The 25726-nt window shown below is 41.3% G+C and overlaps 1 protein-coding gene across 4 annotated transcripts in view; it reads left to right on the forward strand.

Annotated features, from left to right (window-relative positions):
• The window catches only part of PLB1 (phospholipase B1), a 126051-nt gene that overhangs the window by 66911 nt on the left and 33414 nt on the right, over nt 1–25726 (forward strand). For all 4 annotated transcript variants that reach the window (XM_083497168.1, XM_083497170.1, XM_083497169.1 and 1 more), the window contains 13 exons: nt 166–289; nt 2948–3006; nt 4601–4674; nt 5251–5294; nt 5891–5999; nt 7975–8026; nt 8178–8258; nt 9497–9562; nt 17439–17539; nt 18692–18773; nt 19192–19296; nt 20495–20590; nt 21462–21533. In XM_083497168.1, coding sequence (XP_083353294.1) covers nt 166–289; nt 2948–3006; nt 4601–4674; nt 5251–5294; nt 5891–5999; nt 7975–8026; nt 8178–8258; nt 9497–9562; nt 17439–17539; nt 18692–18773; nt 19192–19296; nt 20495–20590; nt 21462–21533 — 1065 coding nt within the window. The remainder of the gene's footprint in view (nt 1–165; nt 290–2947; nt 3007–4600; nt 4675–5250; nt 5295–5890; nt 6000–7974; nt 8027–8177; nt 8259–9496; nt 9563–17438; nt 17540–18691; nt 18774–19191; nt 19297–20494; nt 20591–21461; nt 21534–25726) is intronic.

A 25726-nucleotide genomic window follows, 5' to 3' on the forward strand; every position in this document is an offset into this window, starting at 1 on the left:
CATTGGTTTATTTATTTATAAAAATATTTATATGCTGCTGTATATACACAGCAGTTTACAACAATATAAAACTTCCTCCTCCACTGTATCAGCTTCGTAGACATAGCTATCTCTGCTCACTAGGACAATGTCTTTATTTTGACTTGGGTTATCCCTGTTTCATAGGCCCAACCATACTTAATGACATACCGAAACAGCAACTATACCTACACCAGTGAGACCACTGCAGATTATGGGAGCCAGATGCTGTGTGAGGATAGAGCTCCATCCATCAACTTCCCTACTTCAGGTAATGCTTGACATCAAAGCTAGCCAAGGGAAAGTTCATTACTGTACTGGGAAGGTTCATTACTGTACTGAGTTCAGTGGGATGGCATTCTTTAAGGCAAGGAGAAATCCTTGGTTTGCACAAAAGATAGAAGCCCTGTTTAAGCATTTACAACAGGAGTAGGACTCTGCTTCTACTCTGTCCCTGGTGTTACATCTCTCTTGCCATGCAGCACTAAAGCTTTGTGAGTTGAGCACATGGATCTGAAAAGGGTTTCCTTCGTGCAGGCAGCTGCTCACACACAGGGGCTCCACCCAAATTTGTGGATGTCTTGCTTGAATGGAGCCCTACAGGCAAGCAGCTGCTTGTTCGTGGCTACTTTTCTAGGTCAACACATAGCGATAATGCTGCAATGTCGTGGCTAGGACTAGAAGCTTCTCCAGTTACAAGTGAGTGCCCTTCATATAAATAGTGAATAGGGGTAAAGTTGTGCCTTAAAAGTAAGCAGCATGATCCTTTGTGTGCTTATGTGGAAGTAACTTTCCATAGGACTTGCTCTCAGAGAAGTGCATCTAGGATTGCAGTCTAATTTATTTGCTTTTGAAAGCAAAATGATTAGCAAATAGCTCAGCAATGGAAGAGCCAGACTGAAATACCCCTGAACCTATGGGAAAGTAGTATCTGGGATACAGCAATGTCTGAGCATCTCACCAGACCATAGCTGTCAACGTTTCACTTTTTTTAAGGGAAATTCCCTTATTCCGAATAGGATTCTTTGCAAGAAAAGGGAAAAGTTGACAGCTCTGCACCAGACACAGGAGGGCAATTAAAGGCATAACGAATAGAGACACCTTCCAAGTAATGTGGGCCCCATTTTTTAATTATGTTAATGGCCCAAATCAAGAGCTGGTTATACCAACCACTCAATATTCTCAGTGGAGGGGTTACATAAGGTAATATGTTTGAATGTGTAAGTGTATGTCTAGAGACAGCGGATAAAACAAACATCATTAGCTGTACTGCTGGATAAGTGTTTAATGGTTATTGTATTTGTATTGGTTTAAAAACCAATAAAAATTTGTTTTTTAAAAATCCTACTTCATGCATTTGCACAGCTGCTGAAGGAGGTTCTTATTTACAAAAGCATTTGTTGCAATGAGGGTATTTGCTGCACAGGGGTAGCCAATGTTGTACCTTCCAGATGTTTTGGTCTACAATTCCTACCATCTCTGACCACTGGCCAAACTGACTAGAGCTGATGGGACTTACAAGAGCCCTATGGTGGTGATCCCTGAGTTAGTCTTTAAGGTGCCACAGGTCTCTTTGTCTTCCTGACCCTGCGGTGTGTTAGAACAGCTCCTCTCTTTCTGCAATTTGTTTGCATAACTTGCCGAAATATGATGATGTGACGCTTGCTCAGCTAGTTCATCAGCATGCTTGCTCAGCTAGTTAGAAGGAATCATCCTTTCAGGTAATTTGCAGGCTGACTTGCTGTAAATAATTCGTTGCAACTTCAAGGCCTCATATACATTTCAGAACTTGGCTATACTTTTATAATGCTGTTTAGTAGTAAATGAAGCTTGGCATCCCCTTAAATGCTATTAGAAGATGCATCCTCTCCAACTCATAGTTGACCTTTCATCCTACATGAAGCTTGGCTTGCTTTGTGTTGGAATACAGGTCTCCCGTGAGGTAAACTTCCTGTCCTGTGTTTTGACCACCAGATGCAAAATAAACCCAACCCATTTTCACTCTTTCCTAGAAACCTGTGTACCTTCAGATGTTAAATGGGCATAAAATAAGAGCAGGATGAGAAGTGCGGTAACACTTCAGAGTTCTCTCCCCAATCTAAATCATTATTAAGAATTAGTGCAGTTCAGGGTTAGCCAAGATGGCACCCTTAAGATGATAACTTCCATCTTCCCTGACCATGGGCCAAGCTGGCTGGCTCTGGTGTTGGAGTTGTACTCCACAACATCTGGAGGGCACCATGTTGCCTATCCTATACCGGGGTAGGAGATCAGTCCTGGTGCCCTGGTTACCCCACCCACAAAAGAATTAAAATCCATATGGGCTGAATACTTTGTCCCAGCACTACTCAAAATGGGTATCCCCTAAACCTCCCACCAACTTGAAAAAGTTTAGAGCACCCATATCAATATTATAACCCTTTGGTGCATGCTTAACCATTTTAGAATTATATTAGAATTATATTCCGGTGCTGTCGTATTTTTAACATTGTTCCACTTATAGAGCTGGTATCTTATAATGCATAGGAGTGCCAGATATATATGGAACACCAACTCCTTGTGTTGTGCAAAGATTCAGTGCCAGATATATATGGAACACACAACTCCTTGTGTTGTGCAAAGATTCAGTGCCGAACAGAATTAAACGGCCCGATCCTATCCTTTGGATCTTTTGATAATCAAAATCCTTAATGGTAGCTTAGGCATTCAGCCTCTTCACTGATAGATTGATCAGTATGTTTCTATCTTGCCCTACACGGCCATTGTTTTATTTTATACAAAACTGCTAAATTTTGTGAATCAGAGCACGTTTGATGTCTCTCAGCACTGGAGTATAAACTTTCACTAATTCACATCCTATGATTAACATAATTCTCCTTCCTGTTGCAAATTTAACCACATCTTTTTCTTTCTTTCTTTTTCCTTATAGTGCATAGCTTGAAACCAGCTGACGTGCAAGTAATTGCTGCCCTGGGGGATTCCTTGACTGTAAGAAACATTGCTCCTTTTGCCATCCCCCAAAGTGAGCTGCATCACAGTTTGCTTGCTTAGACAGAGGAGGGTATTTGGCTTATATACTGGCTTGTGGCATGTAGAATACTTTAGCATGCTAAGCAGATGGAACATTTGCTACAGCCGGGGGGTGTGTCATCACTGATGGGAGATAGTGGCGACCACATTTATATGTAAGATGGCTGCATGCACCGCTCCGCACATAGATTTCCTTATTCCCAATCATCCACGTATCTAGCCAGAGTTCTTGGTGATGGTTCCAAGCAGTGCCAGATTTACATATAAACTAAACAAGCTATAGCTTAGAGCACCACTCTCTTGGGGGCCCAAAATTGTTTTAAAGGAAAAGAAAACTGGATGTACGTTTCCAAAATATAAGATAAAAAACAAATAAAATAAAACCTACATACAGCAACAGTGTTTTGTGTTGTGTAGGCTCCTATGATGTAAGTAATGGGCCCCACCTGCTACTAGCCTGCTCCCTAAAATATCACTGGTTTGCTCATTTCTATATATAGGATACCATATAACATATATTCAACACAAAAAAACAGCGACAATTTGTTGCTGACAAAGGACATATAAGGGGCCCCATTACCTTCAGTCGCTTAGGGCCTCATCAAACCTAAATGTGGCCCTGGTTCCAAGGCTCTAGAACTCCTTGCCAGTTGAGGTCCAGCTTCAAATACCTTTTTCTGGCAGACTAATCAAGGGCAGCAGTTGCAGCCCAGTGTGGAAACCCCTCACACCCCAGAGGGCAAAATGACTTCACCATGGTGACCAGCCATTGGAACGCCTCCTTGGCCAGCTGCCATCACAAAGTTTGATATTGCCCTATCAGGTGCAAGCTGAGGGGTGGAGCCAGGATGGAGATGAAGGCTGACTGTGTCCAGTTGGCCCCATCTTCAAAGACCTTTTACCGTCCGGTCAATAAAGTTTTCTTTAAATAGGCCATTCTCCTATATTGTAAATGTGTTGAAATAACTTTTAGCTGGTGTTTTTATTGAAGTTTTTCCTACCTGATATTTTCTGGGGGTTCTTTGATATCATTGCTGTTTTATTGTATTTTATTATGTGTTTTATAATATTCTGATTATCATTAGGCAGGACAAAAAAACCCCTAAAAATAGTCAAAACTCTCCCCCCATATGCCACATTATGTAAAGTGCCAAATTATCATATAATCCAGCCAGTCATTTGCGTACATGCACCAACTCCATTTCACATTCTCTGTATTATCCTGTACAGAATGAATATGGGACAGGGTGTTGTAAAAGTTCATTGGCCTGATTGGGTGCCACTTCTCAATTAATTGCCCCATTTATTGTCCAGTTATCTCGAGCCATGCTGATAATGTTTCTAAACCCGGCTTCATGCAGCCATAAATCCTGTTGATGGAACACAGTGTACATAGAGCTTTCAAAATGCCATGGAGGCTCTGACAAAAAGGGTCAGCTGCCCTTGTTCTAGGAGCCCGAAGCCTTAAAAGTACACTTTTCATTATGAACAACAACAAAACAGAATACGTGAGTTGCCAGCTTCATCTATCTCTTTGGTCTCTCTGAGTCAGGCTGGCAATGGCATTGGAGCAAAACCAAATGACCTGATGGATATGAATACGCAGTATTGGGGGCTGGCTTGGAGGTAGGTAACTATCCTTGTGATTTTGCTCCACAACAGCCACTGACCTTGCATTTGTGGATATTTCCTCCCATAGACAGTAGGCAGTTTTAGGGCATTGTGTCTGGTTTTGCCACACTGGGCACTGAGCCTAGGGGGGCACTGCAGGGTGTCACATCTATGATGTAGTGAACTGAGCAGAACGGAAGGCAAGAGTTGGGGTGGGTGGTCGAATTTGGGCCTCACACAGGGCGTCACTGAAATTTGAAAAACCAAAGTCTGCCTCCCACCTAAAAAAAAGGGGTAGGAAGTAAACAAAAGGAAACTCCACAATTATTCTGATAGGGAGACTAGCTTGTGAATGTTGAATTTTGAAAATCTTCAGCGACAAGGTTAGTCAAGATATTTTGGCCCCAAAGCAGAAAATCCCACAGGCACCTCTCCACATTATCTTCCTTGCAAAAGCACGAAATGTACCTTTTGGTGTTTGTCATTGTTCCTCTTACTGGCTAAAACTTGGCTAAAAGGTTCTCTTTCTTTCTTTCTTTCTTTCTTTCTTTCTTTCTTTCTTTCTTTCTTTCTTTCTGACTCTTATTACAGCATTGGAGGAGATGCTTCATTATGGAATGTAACAACTTTGCCCAGTAAGTAAAAGTCAAGGGGTTGAATCCAGATTTATAAAGCAATCCTAAGAACAGGAAGCTGTTGGCTTAAATTAAACATGCACAAATTACCCCTATTCCAAACTCCTCTCAGGAGTGGGACTACTGCGGCTGACCTGGCCTAATCCTGGCAGAGGGAAAGCAACCCTTTAAAATGCAGTTTACTTACATCTCCCTTTTTGCCGGCATAAGTTCCACCAGGTTGCCAGGTCACATGACTAAACTGAATGGAGTTAGGCTCCAGCCTAAATCCATTCTGACTGGTGCCATCCTGCCACTCCCCCAGGGCTTGATATCCTCCAACATTTCCCCTACTTTGTCATCCTATTGTCTTCTCCAGCCACCCAGCCAAGGTCTTCTCAGGTTCCTGACTCCGCATCAATTATTTCACCTATATACTTCCAAGTTACTCGCTCATTTACTAGAATAATACATGTCCCGCTTTCTGCTTAGGAGAGTAGTGCTCAAAGTGGTAACAACATTAAAACAACAATAAAACGATAACCAGTAAACAATTTGAACAACAAGAAAACAAGAGTTTTTTTAAACCACCGAAGTTATTATTTTCTTTCTTTCAGATATCCTCCGTGAGTTCAATGCTAACCTCACGGGATATTCGACTGGCACAGGAGACCTAAGAAAGCCAACTGCTTTTCTTAACCAAGCAGTTCCAAGAGCACCAGCTGAGTAGGTCTATCCACAGCATAGTGTCATGTGGAAATTGTTCAGCTCACAGCGGCAGTGTGGCGCATGCCCATCGTGTCATCTTCATGCAGCCCCTGCAGCATCACAAAGTGGCACTGGACTAGCAGGGCATGCTTTTTGTGCCTGCCAAGGGCTGTGGGTGGGCAGCAGCAGCACAGGGCTGGCAGAGCAGCAAGGAGCAGAATGCACCCCCCAAAAATGTGCCTGGGGCCACTGTCCCTCTCCCCCCCCCCGGTCACATCCACACCCCATGTTTAACTCACTTAGATCACTTTGACATCCATGGCTTCCTCTGAAGAATTCTGGGTACTATAGTTTGCTAAGGGAACTGTAAAGGTAAAAAAGTAAAGGACCCCTGGACAGTTAAGTCCAGTCAAAGGCGACTCTGGGGTTGCAGCGCTCATCTCACTTTCAGGCCGAGGGAGCCAGTGTTTGTCCGCAGACAGCTTTCTGGGTCATGTGGCCAGCATGACTAAGCCGCTTCTGGCACAATGGAACACCGCAATGGGAGCCAGAGCACACAGAAACGCTGTTTACCTTCCCGCCACAGTGGTACCTATTTATCTACTTGCACTGGTGTGCTTTTGAACTGTAACTCCATGAGGACTCTCAAGGGAAACCATGTCTGTTAAAGTGGTACCAATTAAAGCGGCTTTAAATATGCAGCATGGATGTGACCCCAGCCTAACTAGGCCTTGATAGAAAGGAGGTGAATCCTAAGTATTACCCAGCTTCTTTGTCTTGCAGCATTCTGTGAAAACATGAAGCAAGTTGCTTTCATAGATATTTATCCATATGGTTCATATTTAGTACAGTGAGAGAAGGCAGGTGCTCCCCTTTCCCATGGTCTCATTTATTGTCTTTATGTGCTCAGATACTATGGTGATGTCCCTGAACTCTCAAAGACACACATATTAGAAGTCATTTCTACCACATAGTATTTACAGCCTTATCTGGCAGAGATAATGTAAACTTGATATGGTTCCTGGAATACCATACAGCAACAAAAGAAAGAAAGGAATTACCTTACCTAATCCGACTATTCCTCTCTGCTGATATGAAACCATTTTTTATTTTCATTTTCATTGTCGAAGAATGTAAATCAAAACCAAGAACCCAAAGTAGCATTTGGAATGTCACACAATCCTAATCATGGGAAAGAAATGAAATGTGTTTCAGCTCATTCCAAGCCCTGGAGCTTCCTTAAAAGCCTAATGTTTCCATTAGTCTTTTGGGTTGTTGTTTTTTGCAGACTGCTTTTTCATGCACTTGTTTCAGTCAGGGACTATAGAGCAAACCTAGGAGCTGAAAAAAGTAACTCAAAGAAGGAGCAGTTTTCGCTTGGAGGCCCCCACTCCTGGTTTCAATTAAGGTTTTGAAAGGAAATTTCAAATGTTCTTTCTGCTTTTGTGTGTTTTCACTAAAGTACCCCAGCGGAAGTGAGAATCTCTGCTTATGGGGACCAAAAGGGTGGAAACATAGCACAAAAAAGAGGGCAAAGAAAGAGGACACCTTTGTATAAACTGTCCAGATGCTGTCCACACACTAACTTTTGAGGAACACCTTCAAGGCTCCTGCTCTCCCTTCTTGTGGTCCAGGACTGCCAGAGGACTAATTTAGGATAGGGGCTCCCTTGCTGTTAGAAAGGAGTCATCAGGCACTTTCACAGATGACTCATTTTTCCTTGGTCCCGTTTCCCTAGTCCAGTTGTAAACAAAGACAATATAGTCTTAAAGTGCCCCCCTGGGTCTCAGGAAATCCAAATTCCATTTTAGCCAATGATTTACCAGGTTAGATTGGGCAAGTTGTTTCCCTTTCTGGGACTGCAGTTCTCTCTTGATAAAATGGGAATAGCCACTTCTTACTGTACATACCTGTTTTTAAGGATGAGTCTACAGATATATTCAGGCATCCAATATATGCCCCGTGTCATTTTACCTTGTCCCCTCTTTCCTAGGAAATTACCAGACCAAGTAAAGCACCTTGTGAAATTAATGAAAAATGACTCGGTAGGTTGACAACATTCAAGAAACTTGCTTACTTGTGACATTATATGAAGGGTCGCCGATAATTGCTTCATATCGGTTGGCAACCATGCATTATATACCTGTGTGAATAAGCCAGCAATGGTAACACGTGCATTCTTTTTTCTTTGCTTAGAGAATCAATTTTGACACAGACTGGAAGGTCATAACTGTATTCATTGGAGTCCATGATCTGTGCAACTATTGCAAAGACATGGTGAGTTATGGGGATGTTCTCAAAGCTCTGAGATGTTGGATGAAAGCCAGAAAGGTGGTTTGCAGGGAATCAGTAAAGGCTTTGCTTTGTGATGGTAAAAGATGAAAACCCATGGCTTGGAGACCCTAATGCAGCCTAGATGGCTTGGGTGGAGGCTCTAGCTATTATTAGCACCAGAGCAAAGGTAGTTGGGCTGCCTAAAGGATCATTCTGGGTTAAAAAAAATGGCTTTATGTGGAAGCTGGAAGGAGATTGACTCTCTTACCAGCTCTGGCCACTGTTTGCAGTGTTTTCTAAGGACACAAGTTGATAAACACCACACTTCTGTGTGGTTCATTTTGGCTGCTTAATATTACAAAAGCCCTAGATTAGCCACACACACAAAAAATCTGAACAGCCTTAGCAGCCCACAACCTGAGTGTCAGAACTAGTAGACCGGGGAAGTTCAAATTTTAGGGAGTCCCCATAGCTTTTTTGAAGTTGAAGATGTAGCTTCAGGTATCAAATCAACTCTTGGGATGGTGGCTAAAGATGGTTATGAAAAAAGGGTGGTCTGCCTCGCTTCCCCAACCACAAGATGTTCCAAATGTGACCTCCCTGTAGGGTTTGTTTCTTTGAGATGAAAGAAAGCATTGGAGACTTAATGGTGCATTTGCTGTACAAACAGATCATGTTGGAAATTTGTAGACCACTGAACATCCATTTCATTCTCTACTTTCTGATTCCTTCGCTGTCTTAAGAATATTCAGTATGTTATTTCTGTCCCTCTCATAAGAGCTGAAGGATGTGACATTCAATAGGCAGGGAAACATCTAGTCATCAGGGGTCCCAGATTGTGCAGATGTCAGATTATGCAAAAACATTATAATTATTGTCCTGTCCGCAATGATCGAGACAGCCAGGTTCAGAGCATCTTGTATTTTGTGTTTTTTATCTTGTATTTTTTTGTTGTGAACCACCCTGAGATCTACGAATGAAGAGTGGTATACACATTTAATTAATTAATTAATTAATTAATTGGGAAAGGTTTTATTTGTTCATTGTAACTCTTAATTGGGATGCACAAATTCACTAGCATCATTTTTATTTTTTTTAAGCTAAATCATGAATTCCATGTTATGTTTCCCAGTAAGGAGTGACTTGCATGATTAATCTTGTGTCTTTATAATATTTGCAAAGGTCACTTTTACCTTTTTTAGGACTAGTAACTCTCTCTTTCTGTCTCCTACTTGTATCAGGATCACTATTCAGCTGTAAACTTTTCAAGCCGTGTTCAAAAAGCACTTGACCTTCTTCATGCAGAGGTAGGTGGCTGCTGCCTGGAGAGCATCTTTTCATTTTATTTTAGGATGTTGCTGCATAATCACACAGTGGATGTTTTTTAGATTTTCATTTTTTTTTTTTTATAAAATTTTTATTGATTTTACATAAGTTTTTATAACAAACAGACAAACATACACAAAACAAACAAACAAACAGATATAATTTCTTAATGTTCTTTCATAAACTTCTTTTCCTCAGACTCCCCCATACCTCCCCTTTCTGCATCCTCATGTCCAAATCTTATAGCAACTTATAAATGTTTTTTCCTATCCTAATTCATCATAGTCATTTCATAATCCAATCTTGTATTACTGCAACCCTTTCTCTCCATAAGATCTCGACATTCTAAGCTTCATCAAGTTTATAATAGTCCTTAAGATAAGTCTTAAATTTCTTCCAGTCTTCTTCCGCAGTCTCCTTTCCCTGGTCACGAATTCTGCTCGTCATTTCCGCCAATGTCATGTAGTCAATCACTTTCATCTGCCATTCTTCCAAGGTGGGTAGATCTTGTGTCTTCCAATACTTTGCGATCAATATTCTTGCTGCTGTTGTTGCATACATGAAAAAAGTTCTATCCTTTTTTGGCACCAATTGGCCGACGATGCCCAAGAGGAAGGCCTCTGGTTTCTTTAGAAAGGTATATTTAAATACCTTTTTCATTTCATTATATATCATCTCCCAGAAGGCCTTAATCTTCGGGCATGTCCACCAAAGATGATAAAAGGTACCTTCAGTTTCCTTACATTTCCAACATTTGTTATCAGGCAAATGGTAAATTTTTGCTAGCTTAACTGGGGTCATGTACCACCTATAAACCATTTTCATCAGATTTTCCTTTAGAGCACTACATGCCGTAAATTTAATACCAGTGTTCCACAACCTTTCCCAGTCAGCAGACATAATATTATGACCAATGTCCTGCGCCCACTTAATCATGGCTGATTTAACTATTTCGTCTTGTGTATTCCATTTCAGCAGCAAGTTATACATTCTTGACAGATTCTTAATATTGGGTTCTAACAATTCTGTCTCAAGTTTTGATTTTTCCACCTGGAAGCCAATTTTCCTGTCTTGTTTAAAAACCTCCATTATTTGATAGTAGTGGAGCCAATCCTGTACTTTGGGTTTTAGTTTTTCATGGCTCCTCAATTTCAATTTGTCTCCATCTTGTTCTAAAATCTCACAATACTTTGGCCATCCGACCTCCATATTGACTTTCTTGTGGGCCTTGGCCTCTAAGGGTGATAACCATCTAGGGGTTTTGTTTTCCAACAGATCTTTATATCTCATCCAAACGTTAAACAACGCTTTCCTTACAATGTGATTTTTAAAGGCACTATGCACTTTAATTTTGTCATACCATAGATATGCATGCCAACCAAATGCATTATTAAAACCTTCTAAATCCAAGATATCTGTATTCTCGAGGAGCATCCACTCTTTCAGCCAGCAGAATGCTGCTGCTTCATAGTACAATTTTAAGTCCGGCAGGGCAAATCCCCCTCTTTCTTTTGCATCTGTTAATATTTTATATTTTATTCTGGGCTTTTTGCCCTGCCAGACAAATTTCGCAATATCTTTCTGCCACCTCTTGAAACAGTCCATCTTGTCAATGATCTGCAAAGTTTGAAATAAAAATAACATTCTAGGCAATACATTCATCTTAATCACTGCAATTCGACCTAACATTGACAATCTCAAATTTGACCATATTTCTAGATCCTTTTTGATTTCTGACCAGCATTTTTCATAATTATCCTTATACAAATTCAAATTTTTAGATGTTAAGTTAACCCCTAGATATTTCACCTTCTTAACCACCATCAGACCTGTCTCTTCTTGAAACTTATTCTTCTCCATATCTGTTAGGTTTTTCCCTAAGACTTTAGTTTTTTGTTTATTCAATTTAAATCCAGCTACCTGTCCAAATTGTTGGATTATTTCCAACACTCTTTTTGTACTAGTGTTTGGCTCTTGCAAAGTCAATACAAGGTCATCTGCAAACGCTCTTAACTTATAATGTTTAGTTCCGACCTTTACACCTTTGATTTGCTGGTCCTCTCTAATCATGTTCAGCAACACCTCCAGGACCGAAATAAAAAGCAATGGGGAAATTGGGCACCCCTGTCGTGTTCCTTTTTCTATCTTAAGCTCCTCAGTTATTACATTATTTACAATCAACTTGGCTTTTTGTTCAGAATATATTGCACCCACACCATTCTCAAATCCTTGTCCTACCCCCATCCCATGAAGATTCTTTTTCATAAAACTCCACGAAATATTGTCAAAGGCTTTCTCCGCGTCCACAAATATTAGAACTGCTTTAGTATTTATATTCACCTCTAACTTTTCCAAAATGTCTATTATATTCCTAACATTGTCTGAGAGGTGTCTCTTTGGGAGAAAGCCTGCTTGGTTTCTGTGAATCTTCTCCATCAATACTCTTTTAAATCTTTTTGCTAAAATGTCTGCAAAAATTTTGTAATCCACATTGAGTAACGAAATTGGGCGGTAGTTCTTCAGTTGAGTCTTTTCAGTCTCCGTCTTTGGTATGAGTGAAATATATGCTTCTTTCCACGATTCGGGTGCCTTCTTTCCCTCTAAAATCTCATTACAGACGTCCTTTAACGGTTGTATCAACCATTCCTTTAAAGACTTATAATATCTGGAGGTCAGTCCGTCTGGCCCTGGAGATTTGCCCAGTTGCATGTCCTGAATGGCACCCTCTATCTCTTGTTCTGTTACTCTCTGGTTTAGATCCACCCTGCTTTGCTGAGAGATTTTTTGTAATCCAAATTTATTAAGGAATTTATCTATGTCCTCTTCATTTTGTAATCCTTGGGAATAAAGTTTTTTGAAATAGCTCACAAAACAATTTCTTATCTCATTGGGTTTAGATATAATCTTTCCATCCACTTCTAGACTTGTAACTGTATTTAATTTCTGTCTTTTCTTAAGTTGCCATGCCAAAAGTTTACCACATTTGTCTGCCGATTCAAATGTCTTTTGTTTCATTTGCTTTATTTTCCATTCTATCTCTTGGTTCATCAATTCCATATATTGTGTTTGATAAAGCTTAATCTCCCTCAAAATCTCCTGGGATTTTGGTTTTGATCTTAATTTTTTCTCTCCTTCTTTTATCTTTTCCAAAATTTTTCCCTTTTTCTCATTCTGCTTTCTCTTCTTTATTGAATTTTGTTGAATCAAAAACCCTCGCATCACAGCTTTACTTGCATCCCAGATCACTCTTTTTTCCACATCGCCCTTTAGGTTGATTTCAAAATAGTCCTTTAAGGTTTTTTGGGCCTTCAGGTGGAACTCTCTATCTCGAAACAGGGTGTCATTCATTCTCCATCTAAACTGACCAGTTGTTGTAACTTTCATTTCCATCTTCACGGCGTTATGGTCGGAACAGGTTTTCGGGCAGATTTCTACCTTCTTGATCTTCGGAGCCATTCCACTAGTCACCCATATTTGATCGATTCTGGTCCAGGTCATCTTTGCTTGGGAGAAAAAGGTTCCCTCTCTTTCAAGAGGGTTCCTTGTTCTCCAAATGTCTATTAAGTCCATATTTTCAGTCATTTCGAAGAAAGTCTTCGGGAGTCTCCCTTCTTTAGTAAGTGTCAGTCTTTGTGTCTTGTCCATGTTTGTGGAGACCACGCCATTCATATCTCCCATGATTATCATATTATATTCCATGTAGTCCATCAGAGTTTCATGAAGTTTTTTGAAGAATTCTGCTTTACCTTCATTTGGTGCGTAGATCCCTATTATCAAAAATTTTTCTCCTTGTATCTGTATCTCCACCGCTAAATATCTTCCTTGTTCATCTTTAAACATCATTTTTGGAGCCCATTTCTCTTTTACATAAATCACAACTCCTCTTTTTTTCACTTTATCCGACGAAATAAATTCTTGTCCCAATTTTTTGTTCATAAGCAATCTCCTATGGGCTCTAGTTATATGAGTTTCCTGTAAACAAATCAAGTCCAGTTGTTCTCTGTACAAAATATGGAATACTTGTCGTCTCTTCAAAGGCATATTCATCCCATTACAATTCCAACTAAGGAATTGCAGGGCCATCTTGTTATTTTTCTGGTATTCCTCCAACAGCTCCCAATTGTTGTTCCTCCTCTGTTGGTGGTGGAAGGTTCTGTCCAAACGAAAGGTTCAAGATATCTATTACACTCTTTTGCTCAGCAATTGGGTCTACAGTTCCTTTCTGCAAATCTTCTTGATTTCTTTGCAGGAACCTGTCTTTGTCTTGTATCGTCTTTATTTTCACCTTCTTGCCCCTGTAGTCAAAAGACAGTCCCTGTGGAAATTCCCACCTGAAGAGGATGGTATTCTTCTTCAACAGGTAAACCAAATCCTTATAAGAAGCTCTCAAGTCCAGAATGTATTTAGGGATATCTTTAAAGATCTGTATCGGTGAGTTCCCAATTTGTAAGGCCTTTTCAAAATGTAGTCTTAGAATTTTGTCTCTTTCCTCCTTCGATCTCAGGGTAATCAAACAGTCTCTTGGTGCCTTTCTATTCTGTCTTCTGCCCAGTCTAAATGCTGTTATGATTTTAAATTCGTCCTCCTCTAGATCTTCCCAGGCATCAGCAAACTCTTTGGTTAAAAAGTCCGTAAGATTGTCTCCTTCGTCCTCTGGAATTGATCGTAATTTTAAATTCCTTTCTTTTCTTTGTAATTCCCACAATGCCAGAGTTGCGTCGTGGTCATGAACCTTCCTGGCAATCGGTTCTAATTTCTCCTGGGTTTCTCCAGCAATAGTTCTGGCTTCCTCCGCAATTTGGCGTGTGGCAGTATTTTCTTGCGTAAGCCTGTTTATAGATTCTGTATTCAGATCAAGTCTTGTTGTTAAGTCTGTCAATTTCTGTGAATTCTCTGTCAATTTCTTGGTATTTTCTGCCGTCTGTTTTGTTAGATTCTCCAAAGATTGGTTTATCTTAAGAAGGGCTTGCGACACTGCATCCATGGAGACTGCTGTACCTTTTTCTTGTCCTGTTGTCACTGTAGTGGTTATGCCTGAGATCGAGCCTCTTTTCTTGTGTTGCTGCAGCTGTTGTTGATATTGCCTTGTCTTGGCTCTCGTGCTTATCTCCTCTGCTGGGCCACTCATATCCCAAGGTCGTTTCCCACGAGAGCCTTCTCCTAAAGGAAAATTCCACTGTCCCAAAGCGTAGCAACTTTTAATTCACCCTCTAGAGGGAGCAGATCAAAATGTCCACAGACAAAGACAAAAAGTATTTAAAAAGCAACTTTGTCAGGAGGCTCTACATATATATTACAACACTTTCCCAATAGATAAAGTCCCAGCTTTCTCTAATATATTGTGTCCACAAAATCCAGAAACTTTGTAACAAATAAGCAGTAAGGCTTTCCACTTTGTTACTTTCACAGGAGATCACAGTCAGTTCAATGTCCCTTTGTTTTACAAGCAGTTTGTGCCGGGTTAGAGGCTGCAGAGAGCTTCCTTTTCCTTTAAATTAATCATGCAGCTTATAAAATCACTTCTCTTCCCCTCTGCCCTGCAAGCTAGAGGGGATAGTCAAAGTCAAAGTCCAAATGTCGGATTCAAGCAGTTAGAGACAATATCCCATACGGATGCAGCTTAGTAACTTTGTTGCTTTAGTTGTCATGCAGTCGGGGGAAGGCAGACTTCCTTAATTTTCACCTTTCCCGTTTTCAGCTTAATTTCAGGTAGTTTTGACACGAGTAAAGGCTCAATCTTACTCACGGGTCTTTTTTTATCCAAATTGTTCAGGAAGGGAATCGGCGCTCTCCACTAATGGCGACGCGGCTTCACCCTGCGGGCTGGGTAGCGATTCTCAGCACCGCGCTCCCCGTTGTCGTTCCGGAGCCTTTAAAAAGGCTCTTTCTGCGGTAAAGGGGGGCGCTTCGGGTGCCCACCGAATCTCCTTGTTCACAGGCTCTGTTCCTGTGATTTTAGGGGTCCCCGCTTGCCGTAGCGGGTCAGACCCGAACTCGCAGAGCCGTCCACTCTCCGGAGCTCGGAGAGGGAGCAGCCATTAGCGCTGGCGCCGAACCGGAAGTCCTGTTTTTTAGATTTTCAGACCCATCACTTGAAATGGTCTGAGGCTGACTACAATTTCTTACTACCCACCCAAACTCTAGTGAGGTCACATTCTACCACATCCATACAATTTCTCAGCACTAAAGTGGTATTGCTTGGTTGGTGGAGAAATGCAATTCTCCCCTTCCTATAGGTAAAGGTAAAGGGACCCCTGACCATTAGGTCCAGTCGTGGCCGACTCTGGGGTTGCAGTGCTCATCTCGCTTTATTGGCCAAGGGAGCCGGCGTACAGCTTCCGGGTCATGTGGCCAGCATGACTAAGCCGCTTCTGGCGAAACCAGAGCAGCGCACGGAAATGCCATTTACCTTCCGCCAGAGCGGTACCTATTTCTCTACTTGCACTTTGACGTGCTTTTGAACTGCTAGGTTGGCAGGAGCTGGGACCGAGCAACGGGAGCTCACCCCATTGTGGGGATTTGAACCGCCGACCTTCTGATCGGCAAGTCTGTGGTTTAACCCACAGCGCCACCCGCGTCCCCCCCTTCCTATACATGGACTCAAATAATGCACATACAAATCTACTATTGCTATGTAGGATTCAGTTAAATAGGTGTCATGGGATCCCTACAAATAGCACATAGAATATGTCTAGTAATATGTGGCAAAATGCTCCCTCTTCTCCCTGCCTAGTCCATGTTATCCCATTTTTTCCATATGAACCTACCAGCAGGTGGGTGTGGTAGATGCGGTCTGCCCTGGGTGTCACCTCCAAGGTGCCAAAAAGGTCCCTCAGCAAGGCACGCAATCTCTGGCTTCCCAAGAAAATATGAAATAAAGTTAAACCATTTTTGCAGGCCCCCCAAAAAATATCAAATCAGTGGGGGGGGGGAGAAGAAATTTTTCGCACTGGGTACCACCTGACCTTGCTATGCCACTGCCTGCCAGGACCCTGAAATAATCTTCTGAGGCCCTTCTTCATTTGCCTCCTCCTTGAGAGGTATGGAGGGTGAAAATACGAGAATGGGCCTTCTCTGTAGTGGCTCCCCATCTGTGGGAATGCTCTCCCCAGGGAAGTTCACCTGGCGCCTTCATTATACACCCTTAGGTGCCAGGCAATTACATTCCTTTTTAACCAGGCTTTTGGTTGATCTGATTTACATCCTATGCCCTTTTAAAATGTGCTCTTTTGGGGGCGGGTGCTATTGGGTTGTTGTTTTTATTTTTATTATGTATTCTGTGATTTTATATATTGATTTTATTCTGTGAACTGACCTGAGACCCCCGGGTATAGGGGGGGTATATAAATTCAAATAGCAATAATAATAATAAGGTCCTAGGTCTTCACATGATTTATTTAGAAAATGTCTGGAAAGGATAATATACACTTGGAGTATTCTGTGCTTGATTGTGCAGGGAAGCCTTTAGCTATGGTATAAAACTCTCCAAAGGGAGGTTTCAGTGACTATAGAAGGACATCCTACAAGCATTATTGCAAAGCCACAAGGGAGCCATGTGCCTGAATGAGTAATATAATGTGACTGGGTAGGGGGTGGTGGACTTGTGCCACCATATCACTAATTACTGTCACCAACTATATTCTGTAGGTGACCATGACACACTCACATTAACATTAATCACCATTATCTAATCTTCCTGGAAAGCTTCCATGTGGAGGGGTAGGGATATGGGGGAAAGTGGGTCAAACAAGATGAGCAATGAATCAGGCTCGATAGCTGCTTTGACATAGAAACGACGCAAGTCCTGTGTTTCACACGCTGTTGTCTCTTATAACTTAGTGCTTCCTTTCCCATCAGGTGCCAAAAGCTTTGGTGAATCTGGTAAATGCAATGGACCTTCTTCCTCTGAGGCAACTGTTTCTGGATAGCAGATTGCCCTGTCCTGCTCATTTAGCAGTGTAAGCCAGCTTTGGTTTCTTCTTGTATCCATGTCATCCAAGTATATCTGGTCCATTCTGCATGGCATCCACACCACCAGGTACTTAAAGCACATGGCTTCCCCCAGTGAATCCTAGGAGCTGTAGTTTACCCCTCACAGAACTGCAGTTCCCAGCGTTCTTTGGGAGAAGTCAAGTGGTGAATGGTGAGCAAGTGATCTGCTCACTGGATGCTAGGTGAGATCCCAGTATAATGGTATGTCTAGGGATGGCTTTACTCTAGTACACAGGAAGGGCTTGAAATGGAAGCATCTCTCGGACTGCAAATTCTTAATCGGCTAAAACGAGACAAAAGCCCATGATGGCACAAATATAGGAAAACTTTCTGAAATGCCTTTGTGTTAGGCATTTTGAGAAAGCTAATTACAAGCCAGCAGGATCTGTCATAACAAGCCATGTGTGGTAGCCTCAATATGTCATATTGTGCAGGTTGTGTTTTCCCTACCAAGTCACGATTTAGCAGATTTCCTTGGGAAACAAAACACAGATGTAGAATAAATAGATTATATTTAGTCTGTCTTCATTCCTTAGCATCCGATGAAGTGGACTGCAGTCCTCAAAACCCTTATTCTATGGTAAATTAGTCTTTAAGGTCCTATAAGTTTCTCGGTTGCTTTTTTTTTCCTAATTGGAGTAGTAATCACTCTGGATATCCTTGGTTTCTTGCGATGGCAAAAGTGAAACATTAAAATTGTATTTGAGTCCTTGGATCCAGTATAATCCCCTACCATCACTTCTATAATTCTGATTTCTTTTATGTTTCCAATTCTGATTTTCAGTGACTTTCTACTTTCTACATTTCCTTATCTATCTATCTATCTATCTATCTATCTATCTATCTATCTATCTATCATCTTATTTCAAATACAATCTCTAAGCAGTTTACAACATCCTAAAAATATAAAAATAAAAGGGAAACCCAAAAGTAAAGAAAAAATGTGTACTTTATAGCACAGATAACAATGAGATAGTCTATACTCTTAAACATCAGTATAACCTGAAACAGCCAACAGACAGTGACCATGATAACTACTCGTAGTTCCAAAATATGGCTTTATCAAAATATGGCTTTATGCTGTTTTTGTCCCGCACTCCCTTTAATTTCATATGCAGAGAGAATTGTGAGTGTGTTCTCACCGTTCAAGAAGGCTCACCAGAGTTGGCAAGGATGAAGGAAGCAGTCAAAGCTTATCAGGTATATCTGCAAAGAATCAATATTGCCATTTTGCATGTTATCTGCTGTCTTTGTATGAATGTTGTTACATTATACCCCAAAGCAACCATATATTGTTCTTCTGGAACATCCTACGACATGATTTAAAACTACCACACTCTAGAGACAAAAATTGGATAACTGTCTCAAGAGAACCCCACCAACATTTCATGATTTGTTATAATCTGGACCATGTATATTATGTGTGTGGTTTCTGTTCTGTTCTTGGCACAGAAATTAGTTTCCTAACAGTACCCTGGCCCACACTTTCTGCTAAATCATGGTTCAACGTTATACCATAGTTTAGTGTGCCTTGAACTGTGGTTTGTTTACATCTTGCAAATCATAATATGAAACCATGGTCTGTTCTTGAGGTACTCCTTTTATTTTTATTCCACAGAGCAGTCTGCAAAGCCTAGTGGAGACTGGCAAGTATGACACCCAAGAAGATTTTACCGTAGTACTGCAGCCTTTCCTCCAAAGCATCGTACTTCCTCTTCTACAGGTGTGTCTTGGCTGGATTGAACGTGGATGTGTATGTTGCTTACCTTATAAGAAACCTGCAGAGCTTTTAGGACATTCTGTGGGATCTTGAAATTTCGACATAAGGCTGTTATGATGCAATTTGGATTGAGTCTTGGACTCTGGGGGCAGCTTGATTATTCAGCATTCATACTGCCTTGCTCATGCAGTGGTTAGACTGTGTCTGATCCTTACTGAGCATAGCGTGTGGTCTGTGAACACTGACCTATATTGAGGTGATGAGAAGGACTTCCTGCACAGCAGCCAGCACTTCCACGTGGGTTCACAGAACACTCAAACCAGTGGCCTAGTGTTCCATATTAGACTGCTCACAGAAGTTAAAATATGTAATGAGTTCCATTCTTGCTCCTTTGCAGTGTTTGTGAGCTGAGGTTACTAGTATGAAGACCCAGTACCCCTTTAGTTTAGACCTGCACCACCATTTCTTAATTTTCTCTGGGATTGGGGAAGTATATATATACCAAAATACAAAGCACAATACAAAGCAAAAATAAGAAGAAGCTTTGTTAGCAAGGACAAAACCTGTCCTGCCATAAAAGAACCTTTCAGACTGAGGTACTATGCAACTGTTTTCAAAAGTGGAACTGAAATGACCAGGGCTTGTTAAAACTATAGATGAAGGCTGAGTATTCACTGTGACTGACAGTTGCTTTATTTGTCACTCTTAAAGAAACACCAGCAGGGTTACATCAGCTTTGAAAATGTTGACTGATTTCAACATTTTACATTTTTTTTGCAGCAAGTTGTAATTTGTCTTTTGTAAAATGCTCTTTTGCAGTTTATAAACGTGACCTATCATTTTGTATTCTGTTGTGCATCCTTTTAATTCATGTTTCCTAGTTCTTTCAGGCTTGAAGTAACTTTTTAAAAAGCAGTTTATGCTGCAAGTAAAGTTAAGAAAAACTCTTCTGGCAACACAAGAACTTTATTGACCTGAAAGAGCTCACATCAAATTTGACAGAATTAACACATACCGTGTAATGCCTCCACCCCCTGCTATTGACTTGAATGGAATATTAGTAACCAGAGAATTCAGGCAGTCTCTGATAGTTTCAGACTAGACACTAAAGAATTCAAACATTTTCACTGGATTGAATTTTCAGGATTGTCTCTTTGAACCCCTCACCCCCTCAAAAATATAATGTTTTCAAACTTTTCAGGATGGACGTCCAGACATCTCTTTCTTTGCACCTGATTGCTTTCATCTGAGTCAAAAGTCACATTCCCAGCTTTCTCGGGCCCTCTGGAACAATACGGTAGGGCATGGGATTTGATAATTTTGCTAATGTCCTCTTATTTGTACAGTGTATATCTCCTGGGTAGCAAAGACCTTTATGCCATTAAAATATATTTTGCATATTCAGATTTTCTCCTTGTTGTCTTCAGATTATGTATTTATTTGTTTACTAGCAACTAGAATTGCTCAGGAATTCTAAGAAACTAAAAAATCTGTGCTACTTTGAAATCAGTGCTTAAAACTAGCACAGTTTTGAAAGGTTTAGGCCACCATTTTGATTCAAAATGGTATCCAATCTTATCCAGACATAGACAAAGTTCATTGAACCATCATACTAAAATTGGTTGCAATTTCTTAAGGGATGTTCAAATTCATAGTGAACAAACAACTTCTAAATATATATATAGTAGATATAGTAACACCCATGTACATGAGGCCTTCTAAGGAGCAGACATAACAATTATTCCCAAGGGGCTTACAGACTTGAGAGAAACAAGGAAACAACAGGAAGGTACATATGGAAACAACGGTAGGCAGGAGAAGAATATATGATTATTTCAATTACATGTGTTTTGGATAAGTTACCATAAGAGCATAGGGAAAGGGGGGGGGTGACCCAAAGGCTTCCAGGAAAAGGTGAGTTAATCCTTGCTCTCAATGCTGTGAAATTATTGTCCTGTAGACAGTTGCTGTGTCACTCACTTAGAATTTTAGTTAAATTTCAGTGGCAATAAAACTGAGAACCCTTGAGAAAATGAGTTTGCAAAGTGCCTCGGGGATCAAATTATGGAACAAATGCATCATAGTATTTATTAGTTTTTATTTTGAAAGACAATTATTAGGGGGGGGAGAAGAAACACTGTTATATAACCATTTGTTTTGTTTTGCAGCTTCAACCTTTAGGGAAGAAATCCATTTCCTTCAACTTTACAGATAATGTAGCCCTGAGCTGCCCAACTCTGGTAAATAGAGCATCATCTTTCAGGGCAAAAGGTGTCAAATGTGGGTCTCAGCAATCTAACACTCAAAGGATAAGCCACTGCCTTATGTGATCAATTATTTTTCCAACTAATACCTCTTTTTAGAATACAGGTGTCCCTCTACCTACGCACAACCGACTCACATGCAACTCTATGTGCATGGTGCTGGGAAATAATTAAATCATTCCATTCAAACCAAGAAATGGCAGGAGAGAGCTGGAGAGTCTTCATGGCTCATGAGGAAGCCCTCTCCAGAGCCCAAAGAGGACATCAGTGAGGGTGGAGGAAACCCCAAAGAGACTGGAGGTGCAGCAGGGCTTTGTTTATGCTGCTAAGCCTCCCTGCCTAACAGCTGATGTGTGGGGTAGTGCAGAAGCAGCGGCCATTTTCCTGCACCTCCTCCAGCCTCCTGCTGACCCCAGAGCTTCAATTCTAGTTGTTGGATATTTTTGGATGCAGTATTTTTAGTCTGGATTGGTGAGAGAGCAGCAGAGAGGGTGTTTAAAGGGTGTTCCCACTTTATGTGATTTCACTTACTTTTTAATACATACATATATATATATATATATATATATATATATATATATATATATATGCTTTCGTAGATTTTCACGGGTACAGGAATGTAGGTTTTGGTGTCTTCGGGTGTCTTCCCGTGTAAGAGTTGGGGTGTCTAGGCGACGTTTCGACGAGGTCTCACTCGTCATCTTCAGGCTGGTGCTTTCGGCTTCTTGTTACTGGAACAGAGCAGGATCTCAGTGTTTGAGTTCCTATAAATACTGTTGAGGGGGTGTGGTGTATAGCCTCCAACGTTCTGGGCAGAGAGGAAGTTCCCAGGTTAGTGTGCCTTTTCTTCTTTTGTTCCTTAATTACTTGAGGGATATCTTGAGTGATTTCTTGAGTGATATTCTGAGTACCACTTAGGTGGGTCATTAAGTGTGGATTAGTTGCTAAAGCTTTCGTGTCTTGACCTCTTGAGCTTGTGAAGAGTTTTTCTGAGAAGATGGCTGTACTGCACTTAGTTGTGCTCTGGCTTGGCTTCGTGTATAGGGGCGAGCTGTGGTTTTGTGCCCTGTGCCAGCCAGATCTGTGTAGGGATTGCAGGGGGGTGCAGCATCCGGAGGTGCCACTATGGTTTGGCTACTGGATGGTGTCTGTAATTTATCTGTGGAGAGGGTCTGGGTTTGGGTCTGGTGTGGTTGATTGGTGATGGCGTTCTGTGTGCCTCTGGTTCTGGTGTCGGTTTTTGTGGGGAGGGCTAATTTCCAGATGTCTGGCAGGCGGGACGTGTCGTCACGCTTGTTCATGTTGTGAGGGTGTTTCTCTATCTCGATGGCTTCCATGATTATTCTCTTGTGGTGATGTTCCATGTTAAAGAGCAATTTGGAATCTGCAAAATTAATTTCGTGTCCTGTTTCTTTCATGTGTTGGAAAAGAGAGGAAGTTTTTTCTTCTTTTTTGACGGCATTCTTGTGTTCTGCGATACGTGCATTTATTCGTCTGTTTGTTTGTCCAATGTACGTGGCTGGGCAGACTTTGCAGGGTATTTCATAGACCCCTTGGTTTTCCAACTGGATTTTATCTTTGGGGTTTCTGAGGATATTGGCTATTTTTTGGTTGGTGCAAAAGGCTGTTTTGATATTGTGTTTATGGAGGATTTTGCTAATTTTATCTGTAGTGCCCTTGATATAAGGAAGGAGGGCCATGCCATTGTTTTCTTCTGTGTCTTGGTTTTTGGGGGGTGTTTCTTTTTGGATTAGCTTCGTAACCCTGTTTTGCTGGTATCCATTGGCGATTAACACATTTGAGAGATTCTGTAACTCAGTTGTCAAGTGGTCTTTGTCAGCCAGGCGTTTGGTTCTGGAGATGAGAGTCTTGGCTACGGAGTTTATTTGTGCAGGGTGGTGGTGTGATTGTGCATGTAAGTAGCGGTTGGTGTGTGTTTTTTTCCGGTAGATAGTGTGTCCTAGGGAGCCATCAGGTTTTTTGTAGATTAGGACGTCAAGGAAGGGAAGTTGGTTGTTGGCTTCTATTTCCATAGTGAATTGTATTTTGGGGTGTAGGCTGTTGAGATATGTGAGGAAGCTATCTAGTTTTTCTTTCCCGTGTGGCCAAATTACAAAGGTGTCGTCAACATATCTGAGCCAAAGTTTGGGTTTGTGTTCTGACTTGTCTAAAGCATTGGTTTCAAAGTGTTCCATGTACAAATTTGCGATGACCGGTGAGAGGGGTGATCCCATAGGTGCTCCTTCTATCTGTTTGTATCTTTGTCCATTGTGGATGAAGTACGTGTTGGTTAGGCAGTGGTTGGTCAGGTCCAGGATGTATTCGGGGGGATTGTATTTGTTTTGAATGGCTGTCAAGGCTTCATTGATGGGCACTTGTGTGAAGAGAGATACAACATCGAAGCTCACAAGTAGGTCATCGGGATGTAGGTTTTGCTTCTTTATTGTTTCTATGAACTGGAAGGAGTTAGTAACGTGTGAAGCGATGGATTCTGCATAGGGCTGAAGTTGCTTAGCGAGAAATTTAGCGAGATTTTGTAGAGGTGAGCCTATGGAGCTGACTATTGGTCTGAGTGGTGTTCCTTCTTTGTGTATCTTGGGGAGACCGTAGAGTTTGGGGCATCTGGATGATTTTTCTCTGGGGATGATTCTTAGCTGGATTTCTTCACTGATAGGAGAGGCTTTTATTTTGGATTTGGTGGTTTTTTCCAGATAGGTGGTGGGATCTGTTTTTATAGGTTGGTAGGTAGGGTCTTGGAGTAGATTTGATAGTTTTGCTTGGTAGTCCGATGTGTTCATCACAACAGTGGCATTACCTTTGTCTGCTGGGAGAATGATTATGTTGTTGTCTTTCCTCAGGTTGGTGAGTGCTTTCTGTTCTTCTTTGTGTAAATTGCTTCAGAGAAAATGTGTAAATTTGTGTAAATTGCTTCTTTGTGTAAATTGCTCCAGAGAAAAATCATCCAGATGCCCCAAACTCTACGGTCTCCCCAAGATACACAAAGAAGGAACACCACTCAGACCAATAGTCAGCTCCATAGGCTCACCTCTACAAAATCTCGCTAAATTTCTCGCTAAGCAACTTCAGCCCTATGCAGAATCCATCGCTTCACACGTTACTAACTCCTTCCAGTTCATAGAAACAATAAAGAAGCAAAACCTACATCCCGATGACCTACTTGTGAGCTTCGATGTTGTATCTCTCTTCACACAAGTGCCCATCAATGAAGCCTTGACAGCCATTCAAAACAAATACAATCCCCCCGAATACATCCTGGACCTGACCAACCACTGCCTAACCAACACGTACTTCATCCACAATGGACAAAGATACAAACAGATAGAAGGAGCACCTATGGGATCACCCCTCTCACCGGTCATCGCAAATTTGTACATGGAACACTTTGAAACCAATGCTTTAGACAAGTCAGAACACAAACCCAAACTTTGGCTCAGATATGTTGACGACACCTTTGTAATTTGGCCACACGGGAAAGAAAAACTAGATAGCTTCCTCACATATCTCAACAGCCTACACCCCAAAATACAATTCACTATGGAAATAGAAGCCAACAACCAACTTCCCTTCCTTGACGTCCTAATCTACAAAAAACCTGATGGCTCCCTAGGACACACTATCTACCGGAAAAAAACACACACCAACCGCTACTTACATGCACAATCACACCACCACCCTGCACAAATAAACTCCGTAGCCAAGACTCTCATCTCCAGAACCAAACGCCTGGCTGACAAAGACCACTTGACAACTGAGTTACAGAATCTCTCAAATGTGTTAATCGCCAATGGATACCAGCAAAACAGGGTTACGAAGCTAATCCAAAAAGAAACACCCCCCAAAAACCAAGACACAGAAGAAAACAATGGCATGGCCCTCCTTCCTTATATCAAGGGCACTACAGATAAAATTAGCAAAATCCTCCATAAACACAATATCAAAACAGCCTTTTGCACCAACCAAAAAATAGCCAATATCCTCAGAAACCCCAAAGATAAAATCCAGTTGGAAAACCAAGGGGTCTATGAAATACCCTGCAAAGTCTGCCCAGCCACGTACATTGGACAAACAAACAGACGAATAAATGCACGTATCGCAGAACACAAGAATGCCGTCAAAAAAGAAGAAAAAACTTCCTCTCTTTTCCAACA

The sequence above is a fragment of the Podarcis liolepis genome (assembly GCF_965112155.1).
Source record: "Podarcis liolepis genome assembly, chromosome: 3".
NCBI lineage: Eukaryota > Metazoa > Chordata > Lepidosauria > Squamata > Lacertidae > Podarcis > Podarcis liolepis.